Source organism: Vanellus vanellus, assembly GCF_965231255.1.
Source record: "Vanellus vanellus genome assembly, chromosome: 1".
NCBI lineage: Eukaryota > Metazoa > Chordata > Aves > Charadriiformes > Charadriidae > Vanellus > Vanellus vanellus.
The window spans coordinates 5,161,611-5,183,413 of record NC_138905.1 but is presented as its reverse complement, the minus strand read 5'-3'; the positions used below and the strand labels follow the sequence as shown (position 1 = coordinate 5,183,413).

The 21,803-nt window shown below is 43.8% G+C and overlaps 1 protein-coding gene across 1 annotated transcript in view; it reads right to left on the bottom strand.

The window, feature by feature from the left end:
* The window catches only part of TAF3 (TATA-box binding protein associated factor 3), a 124,350-nt gene extending 102,993 nt beyond the window's left edge, over window positions 1–21,357 (bottom strand). The window contains exons 1-2 of the mRNA XM_082485635.1: window positions 21,102–21,357; window positions 8,091–8,333 (exon numbers count right to left, since the gene is read on the bottom strand). Coding sequence (XP_082341761.1) covers window positions 8,091–8,333; window positions 21,102–21,267 — 409 coding nt within the window. The 5' untranslated portion in view covers window positions 21,268–21,357. The remainder of the gene's footprint in view (window positions 1–8,090; window positions 8,334–21,101) is intronic.
* Window positions 21,358–21,803: the final 446 nt, after the last annotated feature.

Genomic DNA, 21,803 nt, shown 5'->3' with positions numbered 1-21,803 from the left:
TCTGATGCGAAGATCAAGGTTAGGCTCAGCTATGCTTGAAAATGTGCATGTAAATACCATGCAATGCCTATTCCCAAATAGCTCCAAGCATGGATATTTTTCACAGGAGGAAAGAAACGTTTCAGACACTGCAAAAGCGTTTAACTGAAAACGGTTACTCTGGAAGTAACTCTTCCCTGGACAGTAGCGTTATTCAGAACAACCACCTGGAGGGCCAACTCCAGGACACACAGGATCCTTCCCCGCATCCACGTAAATGCCACAGCTGTTAGTCAGCGGTAGGAGGATGCTGGCATCGCTGGAGAAACTTAAGGCCGCATGTCTCAAACTCAGATATACATACGAGGTCTGAACCAACGTGTTCTACTTCCACATCCTTCCCAAACCATTCTCTCAAATATAGTACAAAATTAAGGCTTGCTTCGGTTATGAGCTATTTCTCAGAAAGTTTGGCACAAGTTCTTGGGGGGAGAGGGGGTAACAATCAAATTTGTGGTTTTGCTCCCAGTAGCTAAAATATTTTTTATTTGTTTTTTAAAGGCCAGGAGTTGTTAGTAACCACGGACTAACCTTTTCATTAGGTTAAAGCATTCTTGGTGGCAAAAGTCAATGAAAAAAACCCACAAAAGTATTTAACGAGAAGAAAAATAGAAAAGGCTCCTGAATAAAGCTAAACCACTGAAAAATAATAAAGTTACATGGTCAGCCCTTAAAATAGGGCAGTTGCACTTCTCTTTATCCTGCTTTAAGCAGTGGCTAGACTTTCCATTTCCCACCCCCTCCCCCCTGTCACCAAAAATACTCGGTGCAGTAAGGAAAAGTCTGAAACGCTTGAGAACAGTAACACACAGCTATCGGACGATAACCTAATGTGAAACTTATGCTTTCAAAGGCACAAAGGTGTCTGATGATCCAGATGAAATAAAATCCTCAAGTATAGTAGCAGTAGACAGTGCAGGAAGCAACGCAGGCGCTAAACAAAGTCATACATTGTCAGAAAAGGGAAAAAACTGATCTGACGTGACGAGTCGAGACAAGTGACAAAAGTTTTGCTGAAAAAGGATCAGTAGGAAATTAAAATCATGACAACATTTCTGTTCAAAATACACAAGACAATAGAATCCTTTTATCATAAAGTCCCATTTTCTCCTCCAGTTTTATTATAGCCAAAATTGCAATTTGCACATCACAATGCAGCGAAAGAATCCATGACTTGCGTTCCAATTCAATGCAAATAATTTACTGCAAAAGGCTGGCTTTTATGAGTCAACTTCTGCATTGTGCAGTTTTTATTTTGAATCCTTAAGAATCACTAGCAACTTGTAAGTTATCAAACCAGGTCTGAAAAACAGAAAAATCTTTGTGGGAAGGCTTTAAAAGGATGATATCCCCTTGAAGAAAAGTCACGTTAACTTCATTTCATTTGCTATATGCAGCGAATAAAACTAGATGGCTAACGAAATACATTTTCACAATGCTGAATTTTTATAGTTAGCATTACTAACTCCTCTTTATTACCTCCAAAAAGCACTGGAGTCAGCATCTTTATAAAATGTATTTTCTGATTTGTTTATTCAGGTACAGCCAGGTTCCAGCTGGTTCATTTGTTCTGAAGGATATAACACTTAAAAGACCTCAACAAACAAAACCATGAAAATCCATCACAAGAACAAAAACATGAAAACCCATCACGAGCTCTCTCCCAAAACCAGTGCAAACATTTTAAACCTATTCTGTGATTTCCTCTGTTCCCCACTTCCAGCTGCCACTATGCTTCTTACAAAAACAGCAAGAGGGGCTTTCTTTTTTTCCAAAGACATGAATGACTAGGAAAAGTTTGGTACTAGTCTCCTATAGAATATAAAATAGTTTATGCCTCTGTCTGCAGAGTCTGTGGATCCCAGTTACGTGATTTGGTTTCTGCCACAGATAAAGTTTTACTGTGGTACTTATTACACTGATTTTTTTTTTTTTTTCCAAGTGCTGCAAATTAAATGAAGCTCTTCGGTGAAAGTCTATTTAGCTTCACATTTTAAGCTTTTTTTTTTTTTTAAAAAATCTTCCTCATTAAATCCTTTCTTGCAGTATTTCACTGGAAATTATGCTTTCGATTATGATACAAGTTCTGAAGAAAAGGTAAAGATACAGTTGTCTTCCCAATTACAGCTTTATCAGCACGCCTTCTATAAAAGACTTATTTTTCTGTCTAATGGCAAGATTTAAACCAGGCACATTTTCCGTATGCCTTTTTTTTTTTTTTTTTTTTTGTTCCTGTCTCACATTTTCCTTTTTCTTTGAAACCTGCCTCTCCTATTGGCTCTTGCCCAATGCCTTTCTTTTCTGTCTGCATCTCAAGCTTGGCTGCCTTTCTCATTTTGCCTGTTTCTCCTGTTGCTTCTTCCTCGCTGGGCTGATGCATACGCGAAGGCTCATTCGCACAAAAGCAATCAGCCTCTAACACTCAGCGCACTGCACGGCCGGCTAAAGGATGCTTGCAAATACTCAGCAACCGGGCACGGTTAGCAGCCAGGAGTAAAAGCGTTCACAGTCTGGCAGGGGTTTAACTCTTCAAACTGGTTGACTACACAGTACCTGTTTGTTGATGGGTGGTGGTTTCCTAACCAAGTATACTGGAAAAGCTCTGTTGAAAAGATCATTTCTGCTTTTAAAGCATCGCTGCAGCTGTTAGAACCAAGAAGAGTTAGTCTGTGGGGTTAAAGTAGATCTAGGGAAAGGCAGAAAGGCTTAAAAACGACAACAGCGAGACCTATGTTATCAAACTGGCAAAGTCGGTATCCCAGTATCCTTTTTAAAGCCCATCACACGCTAATTTAGAAAGAAGTATTGGCTTTGTTTAACCCTTGAGGAAACCAGAGATTGAAATGACGCTGGTAGGAGATCCAAGACTTGCTGCATTCGGTTCTGGACCACGGCCAAAGAAAGCACTGCTGGACTGAGGGGCCAGTGACAATTTTAAAATCTGATATATCTAGCTACTGGAGCTAGACACTAATGCTTTATACCACCGTGATGCTTAATGCTTTATACAATTACAATTCTAGCACCAGTTGACCCTAGATGGCAGATGCAAAAATCATGTTATTTTGATTAGCACCTTACTTCACACACCCCACCTCCTCCCTTCTCATCAATTCAAATGTGATTTTTTAGCAACTAACATTGTCTGAAAAAAAAAAATAATATAGAGATGTTCTGAGATGATGTATAATTTGACAGCCAGGTTTCCATGCTTCCAGGTGGCTGCAAGCAACAGTTTTTGGTGGGTAACAGGTCCTAACATCACATCAAGAGCAAAGAAGGGAAAAGGCAGGGCTGTAAGAAGATCAACAATTTTATGCTTTGATCTGTCAGGGAAATAAAATGCTCTGACAGAAAAGGCTACAAATAAATCCGAACTTGTACACCGTGCCAAGACCCGGTCCTGACTCAACGATCAGGAACACAATGCCTGTGCTTGAACACACATTATCAGGAACGAAAGACCACACAACTTAATGCCTGGTAAAAATGACATCCGTTTCCAGATCATCTTTAAGCGAAAGGAGCTGAGCCTCTACGAGATGGGAGTGAGGTGGTACAAAGCAGAAGACAGAAAAAAAATGCAGCAAGAATTGAGGAGGAAGCTTGACTCCCTAAAAGCTGCCCCTCTCCCCACAAAAAAATCTCAACTACTGGGAAGAGACTCTCCCGTCTTCTCCCTCGTATCCTTCTGACATACCCCGGCACAATTACAGTGTAAGAGAGGAAGGGGGTTCTAACGCAAATATAACAGACTATGAACAGTACTGCATGCACAAAACCATGTTTTCTTCAGTCTTTCAGTGAGAGAAACAGGGATGTTTCTCCTGTGACTTCCAAAAGTCGGAAAAAGGAAGCAGTTGACATAAAGTGGTTTTTGTGTTTTTTTTTTTTTTTTTTTAAATAGTATTTTTTAAAATGAGGTAATAACAGAGGTAGAGGCAGCAAGCACAAGTAAAAATTAATTCCAGGAATCTTAAAAATAAGATTACCATGGCACATGTAGGAGTCACGCTTCACTTTTCTTTGTTTTAATTATGGAGAACAACACATGTTCTTAAAACATCAGGACCCAGGGCCCTCAACATTATCACACAATGTAATACTGATTATTATTATTAGTTGCCGAAAAGTATCTGGCCTCTCTCAACTGGCCTAGTTTCAGCACAGTATGGTTTTGCTTCAATTGCAATCAACAAATTCTATGAAGCTGATGTATTATTGCAAAATGTATGTTCTTTTACATTAAAGCATAAGAAATAAAGCATGACCATCATGTTTTGCAACTAATTTATTTTTTTCTCCTTTTTTAATCTGTCTTACAAGTTTACCATGACATTTTAGTGACAACAGCGCTAAAATAACTCAAAAAACAAAAAGGAGACTAATTAAAAATAGGCAGACAGCGAACATCATGATACATTGGCATAAAATTATCCCTTCAGTGTCCTTTGTAAAAATACTGCTGAAAACCCAACATTTGCCATGGCAATACTGAGTCAGATTGTTTTATAAATTATATAATTATATATGCAGATCCTTCGCAGTGCAAGCATTTGGTTAGCGCATGTTACTGAAATGAGGCACTCTGTATTTAACGGAAGAAAACATTTTCTGCTTTCTTGGAACAAAACTTGTATCACTGAACTGAGCTTCCAACCGACACAAATTACAGATCTTGAAAAACCTATTTGCCTTCCTCCCTTTCCCCCACAGCTTCAGCAATCTTTCAGAGAGCTGTTTCAGCATTTCTTACTCTGGAGTACGTATGAAGGAGAGGGCTCCTCTCAGGCTGGACAGGACTTTTTGCTCTTATCGAGTCTTTGGCAGTGATAACTAAGAGATCGCACAAGCTGCTGGGTAGATTGTACACTCTGAACACAACACCACCAGTTCTAGAGTAAGTGGAAATAAGAAGTTATTTACACATGCAGAACGAGAGGACGTTTTAGAAGGAGGTTAGCAACACCTACTGGTCATGGTGCATACTGAACACTCTTTTGGTTTTTAAAATTGACAATTAAAAAAAAAAAAAGCTTTTTCTTACTAAATCACCTAGCTAAAATTAGCTATGAAGTCATTTTGTCACCAGAGATAATACATCTAATTAGATCAAGTGATAAAATTAAAAGATATTACCTCTCCCAATAAACCTCGATCTGCTCATACCCTTACACCTACGTTATTGCTAAAATATATCAGCACCAGTGATTTCTGAATGATATCAGTAAATAAATATCCATAACATGAGCTGAGCTCTAGGCTTCAGTATGAAATGGGACATAACGACTATTCCTGACAGTTCCTTTAAGTGAAAGATAAACATTATACATCCTAATGTGCATGAAGCCGTCCTTCAATACTAATTATCTTTATTGCCTACTCAAAGCAACTCAAATGTTATGAGCCCACAATTTTAGCAGCAGCATGTTTTTTTCTACTCTATAAAGATCTGCAAATTATTATATATTATTATATTATTATAATATATTATTATTATTTATTATTTATATTATTATATAAATAGCTTCTGCAATTCTTCAGTATTTTTACCACGCACTCATTTAATCTGCAAAAGTAAAAGGTTTTCTTCCAAATTTTACTTGGAGTAAAATACATCAAAACATACAGAACAGAGTTTCTTGATTTACCTCACCCCTTCAAAAAAAAAACAAAAAAACAAACCACAGGGCACAAAATTACAAATAGCATTTTCAGAAAACACTTAATTCAAAAGTAAAAAGTCCCCAACTAAAAGCACTTTAAATCAAATATTATAAACCTGCACCCAGCAGTTGTATTTAACGCTTGCTTTAAATTTCCACCAAAAAAAAATTGTATTCATTTTTTGAAGTTGTGGCTATAGGTCCTCTGATACACTAGCCTTAGGCATTAGAAGTTTTCCTGGTTCTCATCCAACTTTGGAAATAATACCTTCTTGCTTCAGGTGTTAAAAGGATTCATACATTATTTATAAGGACTGCTAAAATCTAACTCCTGGATCTAACTTGCAAGAGAAAGAGTATAAAAAGTTACATACAAAAAAAGCACACAACTGTCCCCATTTCAATTTTTAGCCTCTCTTTCTATGTCAGGTACCGCCAGACTGAGTCTGTAATACTCTCATCTCTCACTACCCATGTTCAGATATTCATCTACAGACATTTTGCCCCTCGTTGGATTTGATCTTTCTTGCATATTTCTAAAGTATGATTTTCCAAGTCAAAAAAACAAAACAAAACAAACAAAAAACCCCAAATGCAAAACTGCCGGGTAACTTGTTACACTTCAAAGATGCTGGATTTCTCTGACAGAATGGTGTTTGTTTACCTCCTGAAAAATCAGGCTAAAGTATTTCAAGAAAATAACCAGAACAGCTAAAATCCCTGTTCACTTCTCAATGTCTTCTTCTGCTATACTTTTCTCTTTTTAATGTTGTCTACATATATATTTGCATTCTGTTCGTCTCTTCCTGGTTTAAGAGAGTTCATTGTTAGATTTTTAAAACCAACCCTTTTAAACTTTAGAAGGGAAAGATTTTAGTACCTTCTTATCAATCCAAGAAAAATATTTCTGCAGTTTCACTTCCTGGGTTATATTAAGGCAAGAGACATTAAAATGCTATAGATCTACAAAAAAATTTTATGCAATCAAAGAAAACAGACAAGTCTACAGATCTTCAGAAATGCTCATCAACATGAGTAAGTCCTCACACCGTGACTGGAAATAGCGTTATTTTTTTCTACTGCACACACTAAAACCATTGCATCTGACAGTCCTTTACACTTCAGATACCTGTTCCTGACTCTAATTTCACTCAGCCTCACTGGAGCACATAGTAACTGCACCGCTGAACACAACGTATGAGAGACTGAACATAGGCTGACTGCAGCTTACCAAATCATTGAAAAACTGCCTCATGCAACACTTGTAGCAGCACAGCAATGGATTTCGTTCACCCAAAAAGGTGAGGTCGTTTATGTTCATCTTTACGTCAGGCAGAATTTTTACACATATTTCAATATTCAGACTTTTAAGAACTAAGGTCTCAAAAAAGAACAGTATGCATAATGAAGCATCACATCCTTTCTGTCCCCAAGGAAATTATAAATTAAGTAAGTATCTTGTGAGATACACTCTTTTGGAAAATCAAATTCCGTCTGGGATTTTTGTACCCGGTCCACAAGCTTGCTTACTTTTCTTCCCCCACAAAATATAGTTGTGTGATGGTCACTATTCAAAAGCAAAGTTAGACTAGGTCGTGTTTCTTAACGGTTTATCTTATTAACAATCAGGTCTCATGTAGCTGAAAACCAGAAAAAACTATTTTGCTTTTTCCACTGCCAGTGTTAAAATTCTCCGGCTGACTGTAGCTCATAGCATTTGTACAGTTGGTTTCACTGTTACAGGGCTCCTCAACCCCTGCCTCCGTGGGACTTTTACACGAGAACGGGAAGGAGAACAGTTGGAACAGTGATGATGAAACCCTAATCAACATTAGCAAAGAGAATTAAAAAGCAAGCACTCTGCCTCTAAACGACCCTTACTTCCCTATTTTAAATCTAACTTCATTTTAATTGGAAGAGGGTTTGGGGTTTTGGTTTTTATTCTTGTTAAATTTGTTCAAAGGAAGAAGAAACCGCTGTCAGGAGATGGGAATTCTGTGCCAGTCTCGGCAGCTTTCCTTCTTTTACCTTCACCAAATTATGCAAGCTCTCGCAGTATATTTAAGAGAGAGGCTAACACGTAAAAGGTAATGTAAAGCGTTCATTTCTACTGTCACCCGAAAACTTAAAATTTAAATGCATTATAGAAAAAAAGTGTATTAACACCAGTGTATTTTGACACCAGTTAATCTTGGAGGAAAGCGAGGGAGTGGGAAATAAGCTTGCCACAGCACTGGTACCTGTTTTGAAACCATACTTGTGCAACACCCAGTGGGTCCTTTCTGAGCGACTGCTATGGGCAACGCAACTCAAACCACTCCAGGATGCAAACAAATATGCAAACACACAGGGACCAAAACTCAAAGCAAAGGATTAATTTCGCACCTTCTTGAGAGGAGACAATAGGTGGCATATAATCAGGGATGTACTCCTTCCTTTCTTCCGCATCTTTACTTCCCGGCTGGGGAAACTGCAGGACATTGTTCTTGCTGACGGGAAACGAAGGGATTTGATGTGCGAAAGTGACAGGTTCGATATTGTGTATATAATCTTCTAGCTCATGCAGGTTAACCCCCATAAGCTTGAAGGCATCACCTACATCATCCAAAATTGGATCTGTGCGGCCATCTGTAACAAAAAAACAACAACAAAAGAACAACTTTTTTACAAAACGCCAGTTTAAAAAAAAAATTGACCTGCAGATCTACGCTTAGAGATTACAACCCGCTGCGGTCACCACCAGTACCAGAGATTACTGCCCCACGGTTCTGCCAGATGTACTGTTCGTCCGGCTATACGACGTTTCAGGCTAAGAACACCCTCTCAGTCAAAAGTGTTTTGTTTTGATCCATATCACCTTGTTTCAGTTCGTACCGTTAAACAGCACCTCAAGAGCAAATCGAGTAAAACTGAGGGAGCAGCAGCAGGCAGCTTTACCTGCCAACAGGCAGTTAACACCGTGCAACACCGCTTAAAATACTTTTCAATTTCATAGTGTACATTCAAACGAATGAAACAAGCCCTCAATATGCAGATAGTGCCCCTTCCCCAGTATGTAACAGACTACACGTTATTTTTCAATTTAGAAAATGAACAATTTCATTTTATTGAACCAATTGTAGTTTATGGGTAGCAAAAAAAAAAAAAAAAAAAAAAAAAGAAAGAAGGTATCTCGTGCATCTCTTGATAACAAAAATACTTCACATAGTATCTCTCCACCAGATGAAATCTACTGGCTTCATAAACTATGAGTCACTTTACCTACCGGTTAGATATACCTCCCGGATGAAACACAGGAATATTAAGTAGTGGTCTGATGAGGAGAGAATATTTTATACTAAACTTCAGGGGCTGACTTCCTTGGGTGCAGTTTAAGTTTGACTCTACAGCAAAGATCTTCTTCTCTTTACGAAAAGCATATTGAAACCTTACTGGCTGAGCAGTCAGGATCTTTATTTAATACAAGCTACAAGAAAACAGTCCAATAAAAGACACACATTGTTCTACTCATGTAATTTGGCTCAAAGATCTGAACTGTACAGCGCAGAAGTCCTCCAAGTGCCTCAGTTTCCCTGAGCCGACAGAAGGAAATCCCCCTGAAGGCCTCTGGAGGGAGAACTGGGCACCACAGCACCACTTTGAGTCTCATCCTAACTTTTCAGAATAACAATAACAAAAGACGCCTTAAACCCTAAAAGTGATTGTTTTAAATTCAATAAAACTATACTGAATTATTAAAAATCTGTATAGTTGGCTTATTAAGATATTACATCCCTACATGATGATAAGCTATGATTTACTTTAAAAAGTAATTATGGAAAACCAGCCCGTGCCTAGTGAAGGAACACAATCGCTATTGTGAAGCCCCAGCTTCAGAGAACGGGGGGGATGCTCTTTTGTTTGTCCTTTAACCTAATCTCTTCTTGGTTTATCTTGAAGCCGAAGCAGTCGAGCAGGCTGGTTCTCACATCACTGGATGAATTCAAACCCCCGGCCAACTTACGCCTGCAGGTACATTTAGAAAATAAGAATTTTGTTCTCGAATTTCTCTTCTTAGTCTCGCAGTGGAGATAAGGGTAATGCTCAGATTATGGTTTTGATTCTCAGCTCCGTAACACTGGCCTCTTGTGTGACTCTGGGCAAGTCGCTTGTGTTTTAATTCTCTCCACAGCTAAAAGGGAGATCAGGCCAAGTTATTGCCTCTTTTGTCCATCTGTATTTAGAACAGGAACTCCATACGACAAGAACCATCTTGGATTTTGTGTTTGCATAACATCTAGTACAAGTGCAATACTCGTTTCCCCTGCAGACTCTAGGAACAGAGAAGTGTGAAGGCTTACATAAACATAATTAAAGGAGGATATCACCGCTCTGGAGTAGTTAAGAGATCCCTATAGTTATCGGGCAGACAGAAGAGTGTTTTATCCTTAAAAAATTAAATTTAGATAATTGACACAACTAAGAAATTCTGTGTTGTCACTTTTAGTTGCTCTTCAGTCTACGAAGGTACCTTTGAACTTACTGTACCATTTTCTACAGTGTCAAGTCTTAACAGGTACAAGTTGGACAGCCGGTCAAGAAAAGCTTGGGGAAAACTTCAGCAAGCCCAGAGGCAGAGAATACATATTCCCCGGTGTCCTGGTTTGAGCAACAGAGGACTAATTTCTCTTCTAATACTTGGGAAACTGCACTTTTAGAAGACTCTAGTGTCTGAATTCATGAAAATATTTACTTTATAGCCAGCTATGGTGTGTGGGTGTCAAGGTCTCAGTGTTTTTGAGCTCACCAGGTACAGGGATGAGGAGGAGCGAGACCCGGGCACTTGACCCAAGCTCGCTAACAGGGTTATTTCATACCATTAACATCACATTCAATATAAATTAGAAAGCTTGCTGCAAAGTGCTCCCTCTGCCTTGATGGCTGCCATCCTGAGAACTTCTTGGCCCGGTGCCGGACCCCTAAGCCATTCCTCCCGAAGCTGTAGCACTCACAGTATCTGACATTTACTGTTCCCCCCGGGTGTATAATCCTTGTATATTTTATATTGGTTTGGGGCTCAATACTAGTTCTTTAGTGCTACTGATGTTAATTATCTAGTCTTATTCTATAAAATCTGTTTATATTTCAACCCCCGGGTTTCCTTGTTTTTTCCCCGATTCCCCTTCCCGGGTGGGGAGAGGTCATCGGATAATAGAATAATTGTCTAAATGACAATAAATTGTTATGGGTTTCTCAAACCGTAACACCTGGACACTGCTGAAATCACTGGCTGTGCTGTTTGCAGGATGGAGGAATTCATGGTGAGCCTCATGGCACTCATTCTCGGGTGGGCATTGCCTAGACGTGGGAAGCGGACCGACTAGCACGGACACACACGGCACTTGTGTCCAGTTTCCCTTGGTTTGTCTAAACCAAGTGCACAGGCAGGGAAAATGCTGCAATAGGTTCTCCAGCTGGACAACCTGGGGCACAGGACTGCAAGGTGCACCACACCACCCACCCTGTTACAGGGCCTTCCATGGAGATGTTTGAGCACCTTGCTCAGCGTGCGCCTCTTGACACCAGCACCGTCATCTACTCGGGGTGACAGTTTAGTCCAGTTCACCACTGCAATAGGAAAAGATCTTTTCCTAGATCTGCACATGATTTTTTTAACCTCCAAAATAGTGTACCGACGTGATTGGCAAGTGATAAATGCTAAAAAGGACTTCTTCCTACAATTGCTTATTAAGAACATGTGGCAGAGAAGCAACGAAGGGTAACGGAAGCATGGAATTTAAGCAACCATATAAAAAAACAATTATATGTGTTAGAAAGCAGGTTCAAAAGGCGACCAAAAAACCTGAAGAAGATTCGATTTTCCAAATCTTTGACATTTGCCTCCAAAGAGACAATGCCAAGTTGTAAGACTGATTAAAAGCTAAACAAAATTTTAAACCTGCAACTGTCACAGGGACAAAAGGACAGCTCAGTTCACCTCTTCTTTTTAAGAAAGCATGTCCTCAGTGGTAAAAGTGTACAAAAACAAGTTTCAGGTCTGTATTCATATCTGTATTTAAATCAAAACACTTATCAATTGGAAATACACACAGCACAAAAATGCATTAAATGTAATTTCAGGTGATTCATCAAATAAAGGCTTGTGCCTTTATACTCACATTTGAACAGTTTAGCATTCCTCTCCTCTCTCAGGTTTAATAAAAATTCACTAAAATAGCTGAAGCCAGACACATGAAAGGGAATGCTGACAAATATGTAACACACTCTCTCGTGGTCTTTCATTTAGTCTTAGGCTCTTTTCTGCATGTAAACGATGCCAAAAAATAGTTTAATTTGTGCACACTGAACTTGGCTCAATATTCTTCAGATATTTGTGCTATCCTCAGTTTAAAAATTCAGATGCTGAAGCCTCCTAGTGAAATAATTAATCCAGTGTCACACAGCAAGTCAGTGCCAGATCGCAAACAGCTTTGGAGCTTTTATCCAGCCTCTTGCTGTTCCCTATACCACAGTGCCTCAAATAATATCTGTTGTCCAGGACTGGGAAGAGACGGAAGGAGGTGGGAACAGTCCATCCCGCAAATTACAACTCTCCTCCTTACCCTGCAAACAGTGAACTAAGAAAATATCTTTCTCATGAGCTTTTAAGCTGTACTATATCCCTGAATAGGAACTGTGCTCTGAAACTGATATAGCTGCAAAGAGCAGAGCCAAATTAAGACTGTTTGGCCTCAAAACAGCTCACCAGAAGCCTGTAGGAATGGCTGTGCATTTACGGTACTCTCAGCTTCCCTACCAATGAGAACAAACATGGGGTGAGGAGGAATCTGAACACAGAAATGGATCCCCCAGAAAGTACATCACTGAAACTATGGGCAAACAGAATCCACGCAGAGCTGAACACTGGGGATGGAAAATTATCCAGCCCTCAGCCCTGCTGCTCAGCGTCACCTGCAGATAAACCTGGCAGTCCACAAGGAAAACCAAACCAAACAGCACTAACTCCCCTGCAAGCAATAAAAGCTCGCTTTCGGTTTGTGGAGAAAAGGCATTTTTAGAAGGTGCTAAAGCCTAGTTACTTTTGCAAAAGTCACAAGAATTCCCCCAGCCCTCCAGCAAACAAGCTGAGCAATGCTCATGTCACCCAAAGAAACTGGGAGGGGGTGTTAGGGAAAAACTATCTTACTTTCCCTAAATTCTCAAATTCTTAAAGTCTCAGAAATAGCTGATTTACTTTTGTCAAACTCACCCCCATCACCTCCTCCTTCCTGGCCCAAAGTTCATATGAATCAGTGAAAATTTAACAAGCGTACAGAACAGAAGAGCTTTTAGTTTCATGCCGGGTTTTTCAAAGGGAGCAACTACAGCTTTGTAACAAATATACTGAGAAAAATTAATGAGTCACCACCCATGCAACATGTACAGTCTATTACAAACAGCTCAGCATTCACCCTCTTGTCTGCTATAAAAGAGATTTTTCAAAAAGTTTTCTTTTAACCAGCAAATTTAGCTCCTCGGTATTTTTATTACAGGCTCTGCCACAGATTCCTTGTGCTCCAGCACATGACCCAACCCTGCCACGCATTAAATACCCGTGTATCTACACTGAGTAGTTACTGCAGGATAACTCTTTCAAACACACAACACATCCCTTCCATCCAGCATCCACAGGAACAGTCAGAAGCATACACAGTAGATTATTTAATAAGTACATATGCCTTACTTGAGTGCACTTAAGTGGGGAAAAAGGATACTATTAATGGAGTTACCAGGCAGGCAAAAGCATCTTTTTGCTATTGCTGCTCAGAGTCTGCTCCTTTTCCTGGTAAACTCATAAATGACAAACAAAAAGAAAAAAAAAAAAAAAAGTTGACCTTCTTTATTGGTTGCCAGTAAGAAGTTAATTAGCTTAAAAACATCAACATTTAAAGTTATCAGGACATAAAGAGGTACACTGCTTATAATAAATGTTATGGGCCCTGGATAGATACTTGTTACCACAGTCATTCAGCATCAAGGGATCAGCTCATTTAAACTGATCATCAAAATCTAATACTTTGATAGAGATTATCATTATATACTGATAAGAGTGACGTAACTGGAAAAAAACAAACAAAAAAATCAAAAATGAAAAAAAAGTGAGGTAAATTTGACATTTAGTTAGAAAGAAATAAAAATTTGGTTAATGCCAGGTCTGTTCTCTCCATTGTAGTAATTCCCAATGAAAATATTGATCTGCTGTGTGCAGTTCCCAAAGCAGAGATTTGCTATAACGCAGTTAAGTTTTCCTTTACAGGAGATGGTGCAGTGACATTGGAACAGGTTTTGAGCCAGCTCTGCCTTGGTAGAACATTTTGCAAGATCTGCCATTTTTCCTTCCAGTTACAGTGTTGTGCTCAACAGATCAGAGCCTGCCTTATCCATATAAATGCAGTTGCATTATTAATATCAATATTAATGTATTTTATATCATTTATATTTAATATTAATTTTATTTATACAGAGAGAGAATTAGTTTTAGGTAGTTTTAGGTAGTCCTTAGCAGGGAGTTGGACTTGATGATCCTTATGGGTCCTTTCCAACTTGAGATATTCTGTGATTCTACGTCTACATAAAAATGATCTTCAAAAAAGTAGTCACACCCAATGAAACTAAAGAGCAACTTTTAAACTTTACTTCCTCACTATAAGCAAATTCCTGCAGAAGAAAATAAATAAAAAAAAAAATCATAGCATATCCAAGCATACGCTCAACAGTGAAAATTTAAGGAAAGAGTACCAAACCCCCCTAGATCCAACACAACTCAAAATAAATTACTGAGTTTATTACTCTTCTACTTTTAGCAGCAGAAAATCTAAATTTCTCCTGCTGAAACATGCCCAGGTGCCCTCAGTGATTAAAGTTAAGTAGCTTCTACCTGGTTGTTTTTAAAAGCAACGTAGTAGAAAAATCAGGCTTTTGGGGGCATAAGCCATGACTCTCATGAGCCTCATCCCTCTCATGAATTGCACCACTTAAATATACTGGAAATTGAACTCTCTTACTGGAAATGTGCTAAATTAAGAGGTAAGCCGCAAAGTATTCTGCATGTCTATAACCAACCATCCCACTGCCAAGCTGCATTAGCTAAATTCATAGCAAATGAAGCAGATACCGTCTGTCTTCACTGGACAGTTCCCCCATATAAAATAACCAACATATACTAGAAAAACCGCAGCAGTTAACCCAAAGCACCAGCTATGCTCTATCAAACCACATGAACTGTGAGTGCAAAACGAAGCGGCACATAACAGAACTTTTCCCTTTTCACCTCTGCTTAAAACAAACAACAACAAAAATGCAGAACTCTGCTCTCAGAAACCACACAATGTCAGTGTGTTTTGTAGTTCAACACCTTAATTACATACTCCAACACTGTTTTTCAAATGTTTTATTTAAATTTTAGGATAAAAACATGTGTGAAGTGTACAGCATACTGAATAGGCTTCCTCTTACAAGCTTTCCACAAATTTGAACAGCATAATGTGGTTTACTTTAAGAGGAAAACCTTTATTTTCTCCCCTGTAAGTTCACTTGCTCCTCCACCCCAACACACTATTCAGAAGCATTTCACGGCACCTAACACATTTCAAGCCCGCTCTGCAAATCCTTTTGCCTTCTCTTTGCAGCCACAGAAGCTCCCATCAACTACAGCTACTGCAAATGCAAAGAAACAACAGCAGAAAAGTAATGAAAATCTTGAATGTAGCTCTCCTAATGGGATGTAACAGCTGGAACAAAGATCTAACACAGCTGGGAAAGCCATCATTTTCTTTTGCAACTGAGAAAATATGTGAACGGCAATGACATGCTTTTCAGAGCGATACCACACTGTCTCAGTTACGTCAGAGTAAATCCATTCAGTTTCGAATACAAAGATTATGTCCCTCCAGCTGACAACCCTGCTAACTCAAACCCCACTGGTCTGACTCTGAGATAACACACTGACAATAAAGATGCGACAATTGGAATTTAATTAATTCTACTTATGCAAAACCATGGCAAAATTCAGCTCATTCATCCAGAGCTGGGCTTGTACAGTAACTTATTTTAGGAGCAAAAGGAAACAACTCTGAAAAAGCAGGGAGACATCAGCTGAGCGTTAAGATGTCTTTTCACAAACCTTTTAAAGAAATAAATACAGGAATCATTTTAAGAGAGGTAATACAAGAAATACCGTATCACTGCCATGAAAACAGCATATGCCCCTTCTCCTCCACAAAAAAAAAAAGAAGAAAAAAAGAAAAAAAAGACTGTGATACTTCTCCATTTGGGGGGGGGGATTCTTTTCCCCACTTTCAATGAGCACACTCAAAGCAAGAGAGAGACCTTATTTCTACGCACTTCCAATACTTCAAGCACCAAAAAGAAAAAAAAAAAAGCTGTATTTTCACCGTCTCTGTGTCTTTTCCTCCCAGTCTCACAAACACTGCAGTACCTGTGCCACACGCAGCTGAGCCTGGGGCACAACACTGCTGAAAAACTCATCTCTTGCACAAGCAGCGATCCAGTAACAAAAGCATCTCCGCAAAATTCACCCCATAACTCGGTTCTCCCAAACTCTCAGTGCTGTCCCCTTTAATCTCCGTACAGATCATTTCTGTTCAGATTGAGATACAGACTTCACTGGTGCTGCTGGTTTAATGCTGCACAGTCCCATTTCCAGACTAACCATACACAGCTTCACGTCCACCTAGCTCTCAAATTTGCTGAAAGCTTGTATGAGGAAACTTCTCAAGAACTCAAAGAGCTTGCAGCAATATCACCAAGTCCCTCCTAAACTCACGTCATACTGGCAGCACCACACTCCATCTCAATTATTCCTGAAAACACGAAGCAGAGGCAGGACCGGGTATGCTCAGATCACCACTTTGCTTTATCGGGGATCACTGCAGCAGTGAGAACTGCTTCAGCAAAGAGACACGAGCACAAGAAGCAGCACCTTCAGGCCACTGCTGCTGCTCCTCTCCCGACCAAGCCAGTCACACCGTAGCTCCCGACACGCGGGTCTTTGCTCCGCACACTCTGCAAATTCACTCTTGAAGGCAACATTGCCAGCCTTCGCAGGCTCGAGGCTGCACCCACCACCAGCTGACAGCAATATGCCTCTGATACAGGGCCATTAAGGGCAACAAGAAAAGCTTCTATAGGGATGTCAGTGATAAAAGGGAGACTAAAGAAAATGTGGGCCCACTTAGGAAGGAAATGGAAGAGCTGGTCACCTGGGACATGGACAAGGCTGAGGCGCTCAATGACTTTTTTGCCTTGGTTTTCACCAGCAAGTGCTCTAGCCGCACCACCCAAGTCACAGAAGGCAAAGGCAGGGACTAGGAGAATGAGGAACCACCCACTGTAGGAGAAGACCAGGTTCAAGATCATCTGAAGGTGCAGAAGTCCATGGGACCTGATGAGATTCATCCACAGGTCCTGAGGGAACTGGTGGATGAAGTTGCTAAGCCACTATCCATCGTATTTAAGAAGTTGTGGCAGTTCCGTGAAGTTCCCACTGACTGGAAAAGGGGAAACATAACCCCCATTTTTAAAAAGGGGAAAAAGGAAGACCTGGGGAACCACAGGCAAGTCAGTCTCACCTCTGTGCCCAGCAAGATCACTGAGCAGATCCTCCTGGAAACTCTGCTAAGGCACATGGAAAATAAGGAGGTGACTGGTGACAGCCAACAAGGCTTCACTAAGGGCAAACCATGCATGACAAATTCGGTGGCCTTCTATGATTACTAACATTACAGTGTTGGTGCATAAGGGAAGAGCAACAGATGTCATCTACCTGGGTTTGTGCAAAGCATTTGACACTGTCCCACACAACATCCTGGTCTATAAATTGGCGAGACGTGGATTTGATGGATGGACCACTCAGCAGATAAAGAACTGGCTGGAAGGCTGCACTCAAAGGGTTTCTGTCAACAGCTTGATGCCAAGTGGCAACCAGTGACGAGTGGCGTTCCTCAGGGGTCGGTACTGGGACCGGTGCTGTTTAACATCTTTGTTGGTAACATGGAGAGTGGAATCGAGTGCACCCTCAGCAAGTTGGCAGGGGGGTTGGAACGAGATGATCTTTAAGGTCCCTTCCAACCTAAACCATCCTATGATTGATTCTATGATACTCGCTCTCATCCGCAGTTGTGACACCCTCATTAGCACAGCTCCCACAACTCAGACAAAAGCACTGGCAAACTTTTCCATTTACGCAGTTCAGGGCTGCCATCCCTGTTACCTCTGCCATAACCTTCTGCAGTCCCCAGTACATTCTCTGAACTGGTGGTGGCTACAGTAGCCCCAAGTCCACCACCAGTGAGTCACCTTCTCCTTACCCAGCACTTCAGGCGAGCAATCTCATTATGCATCCCAGCTCCAACCCCTATTTCCTCTAAATACCTTCCCAGCTGCCAGACCCAACTGCAGCAGCTCTGACCTCCGCCCCAGGGGCTCTCCAGGACTTCTCCCTCCAGACCTACAGACAGACACGCACAGCGGTGGCAGCCCACAGCTCCCCGGCACCCCGAAGGAAGGGGAAACAACCCTCTCAGCACAGGAGGCACAAGCAGCCCTATTTCTCCATGCACACACAGCCTACACCCACACCTTCAGGGCACCTCCCCTTCATCTCCCCCCTAGTACCTACAGGTCCAGCAGCAGCACTGGCAGCCCCATCTCTGCACACACATCACTGGTGTCCTCCCCACCACATTACACCCTCCCTGCCCCACATGCAGGGCAGCAAAGGGCTCTGCACACACTGACTCGAAACCCTCCAACCACACGAAAAGCCTGAGCCTTGCTCCACCCCCCCCCCCCCCACACAATGCTCCCTGTGTTCAGACCCCACAGCGACCCTGACAGCCTCCCTCTCCCCACGTACCATCACCTCCCCACACCCTCCCTGACCCAACAGGACACTGGCATCCCCTTCTTGACATCCCCACACCCAGCAGACCCCTACCACCCTCTCATCCCCCAAGTCAGCATAACTGACCCAGCAAGCAACTGGCCATCCCGTTCTCCCACACCCCATATTCTGCAGGTACCAGCAGGTCATCTGCCCTGCTCAGTACCTCCACTGCAGGCTCTGCAGGGATGCAGACAAGCTCGAGGGACACACCACTTCATCCTCTGTTGCACTCCCAGACCCAGCAGTGATACTTGTCGCCCCTTCCCCATCCACACATATACTCCACACTCCTGCGTGACCCAGCCAGCAGTCCTCGCACTGACTCCCAGACCTCTTTTCTTTCTCTTCTCCCACTTGGTGTAAACTCACCCCTTCCACAGTCCCACCTCAGCACAGTCTCACCTCAAATGAGGCCCTGGGCATCCTTCCCCCCACCATCAATCCCAGCTCCTTCTGCACGTGCCACCTCAATGGCAGCATTGGCTAACTCCTGTCCCCCACACATCCAGCCAAACCTCTTCCACTACATCCACGTGAAGACACTCACACCTCATGCCATGTGCACTAAAATTATCCCCAGCCCCATCCCTCCCGTTCTCCATACACATACTCCACACCTCCCACATGCAGCCCCATCACTTTCCCACGTCTTGTGCACTACAGTTCCACCTCCCCCAAAAAAACACTCTACTGCATCCCTGCCTTCATACACTGCAGCACCACATCCCCCATACACACCTTCCCAGCCCCACAGTACCATCACTTCCCCCTGTACACACACATCCCCAGCATCACGTATATGGCCACATGCTGCCCTGGTACACATCAATTCCTGACCCAGCCCCCTACCCACTCCCATACATGTGCATCCCTGACACCAGGCACCACAGCCCCACATCATCCCTATACACATACATTCCTGACCCCACGCAACATAGAACATGTGCATCCCTTGCCAGCACTAAAGCCTCACACCTCCCCTTGCACACGTGCACCTCAAGCCCCACAACCCCCCCTTACACATATATATACACAACCCAGAACACTCCAGCCCCAGCAAGAGCGTTTCCAGCCACATCTCCCTCCCCATGCAGATGACTCCACTCTGCCCCGGCACACCTCTCGGACCCCGTGCACTGCAGCTCCATCTCTTCACTCCTTACACACCTCCTGCGGGGGGGGGGGAGGGGGTTAACACCTCCTGCCTCCCTGCTTCACACACCCAGCTCAAACCTTGTACCCTACAGCTTCAGCACTTCCTCACGTGTCCGCATCCTGGACCCTACACACACATCTCCACCTGCAGTGGGCCCCCACAGCCTCCTCAGTATTCCCGCCAGGGCACAGATCCTGACCCACAGGTGAGCCAGAACAACAGCAGCAGTACACATCCTTCCATGCATACACCCCACCCAGCAAGGGGGCTGGCTGCCCTTCTCCCCTCTCAGTACACCCCCTCCTACATTCAGAGCACTACCACCCCAGCAGCAGGGCCAACAGTCCCATCTCCCTTTCCTGTACACACATACCATAGTCCCCTGCACGCTACAGAAAGGGGTGCGGCAGCCCCATCTCCCCACACTCCAGGCCCACTGCCTCAGAGCTCTGTTTCCCCCAAGTCCAGAGCCCCAACTCCTCACCCCTGCCCACACCCCAGACCCACTGCCCCACAGCGCACCTTTCCCTCACAGTAGGACCCTGTGCACCAGCACTGCCCCACTGCTTCCCCCGTTCATCCTCTCAGCTCCCTACACTGCTCCACAGCCCAGCTCCCCTTGATCTACCCCCAGCTGGCATATCCACAGTCCACCTCCTCGTAGTCCCCACCACTGCCCCGCAGCCTGATCTCCCCTCATGGTCCCTCCACTGCCCCGCGGCCTGATCTCCCCCATACCTCCACCTCCCTGCCACAGACCCCTTCCCCATGCTCTCTTGCTACACAAGTGCCCCACAGACCACCTCCCCATACCGCCACAACAGTGCCCCACAGACCACCTCCCCATACCGCCACAACAGTGCCCCACAGTCTGGTCTCCCCCACACATGCACCTCGCACCCGCCGCCCCACAGAACCCAGTGCTGCCTAAAGCCCACCTCCCTATGCTTTACTGCCACATCTCCCACATCTCCATGACTCTCTCCCTGCAAAACACCCCCTCAGCACTGCCCTGAAGCCTCCCACCCCACAGCTGCCCTCACCAGGCCTCCACAGTGCCACTCCACAGAGTGCCACCCCACAGCCTCCCCTCCCCACGGCCCATAGCACTTCACTCCAGTCCCCCTTCGCAGAACGGCCGAGGCTGGCAGCGACTTACAGAGGTCGCTTGGTCCAGACCTCTGCTAAAGCAGGGCCACCCACAGCCGGCTTCCCAGGACCGTGTCCAGACGACTACGTCCTCTGGCACAGCCCCCAGCACCGCCCTGCAGACCCCGGCCCGGCCCGCACTCACAGAGTTCGCAGTAGCGGTGGCAGCCCCGGCCCAGCCCCTGCAGGTACCGCTGCAGCACGTCGGTGAGGAGGTCGCAGGCCGAAACCTGCACCGAGTCCCAACCCAGCGCCTGGCAAATCTGCGCCACCGACACCCGCAGCAGCCACCGCGAGTAGGTCTCGCACATGCCGGCTCGGCTCGCCGCGGTGCCGCCCGGGGCCCGCCGCCCGCCCTGGGCCGGGAGGGCCGAGGGAGGCTCACGCACAGCCCGCCGCCGCCGCCATCTTGGCGCCGCGCCTCCCTGCCGCCAACGCCAGGCAGCGCTGTTCCAGCGCCGAGCGCATCGACCGGAGCGGGGCGCGGCGCGGCTCATCGAGCGCTCGGCCGTCGACAGGGCGGGCGGAGACGGAGGGGTCGTGGCGGCGCGCTGGGCCTCGGCGCAGACGGGCTCGAGTTCCCCATCCCCCAGAAAACCGAAATTGGGGTTTCCTACAGTGGTGTGAGGAAAAGTTGGTGCCAGGCGGGCTTTCGGAGCGCTGGAGAGCCGTGGGCTGCGCTTCCTCTGCGGCGGGGGACCGCGGCTCCTCCGCAGGCCCAGAGCGGCCGAGCAGGGGCCGTACCCGTGAGGCGCTGGAGCAGAGCTGAGGCGCATCATTTAAACAAGCAACGGTGCTACGTGTTACCAGAAAGCTGAAAATTCTTGGTCAAAACAGTTTATCCGAG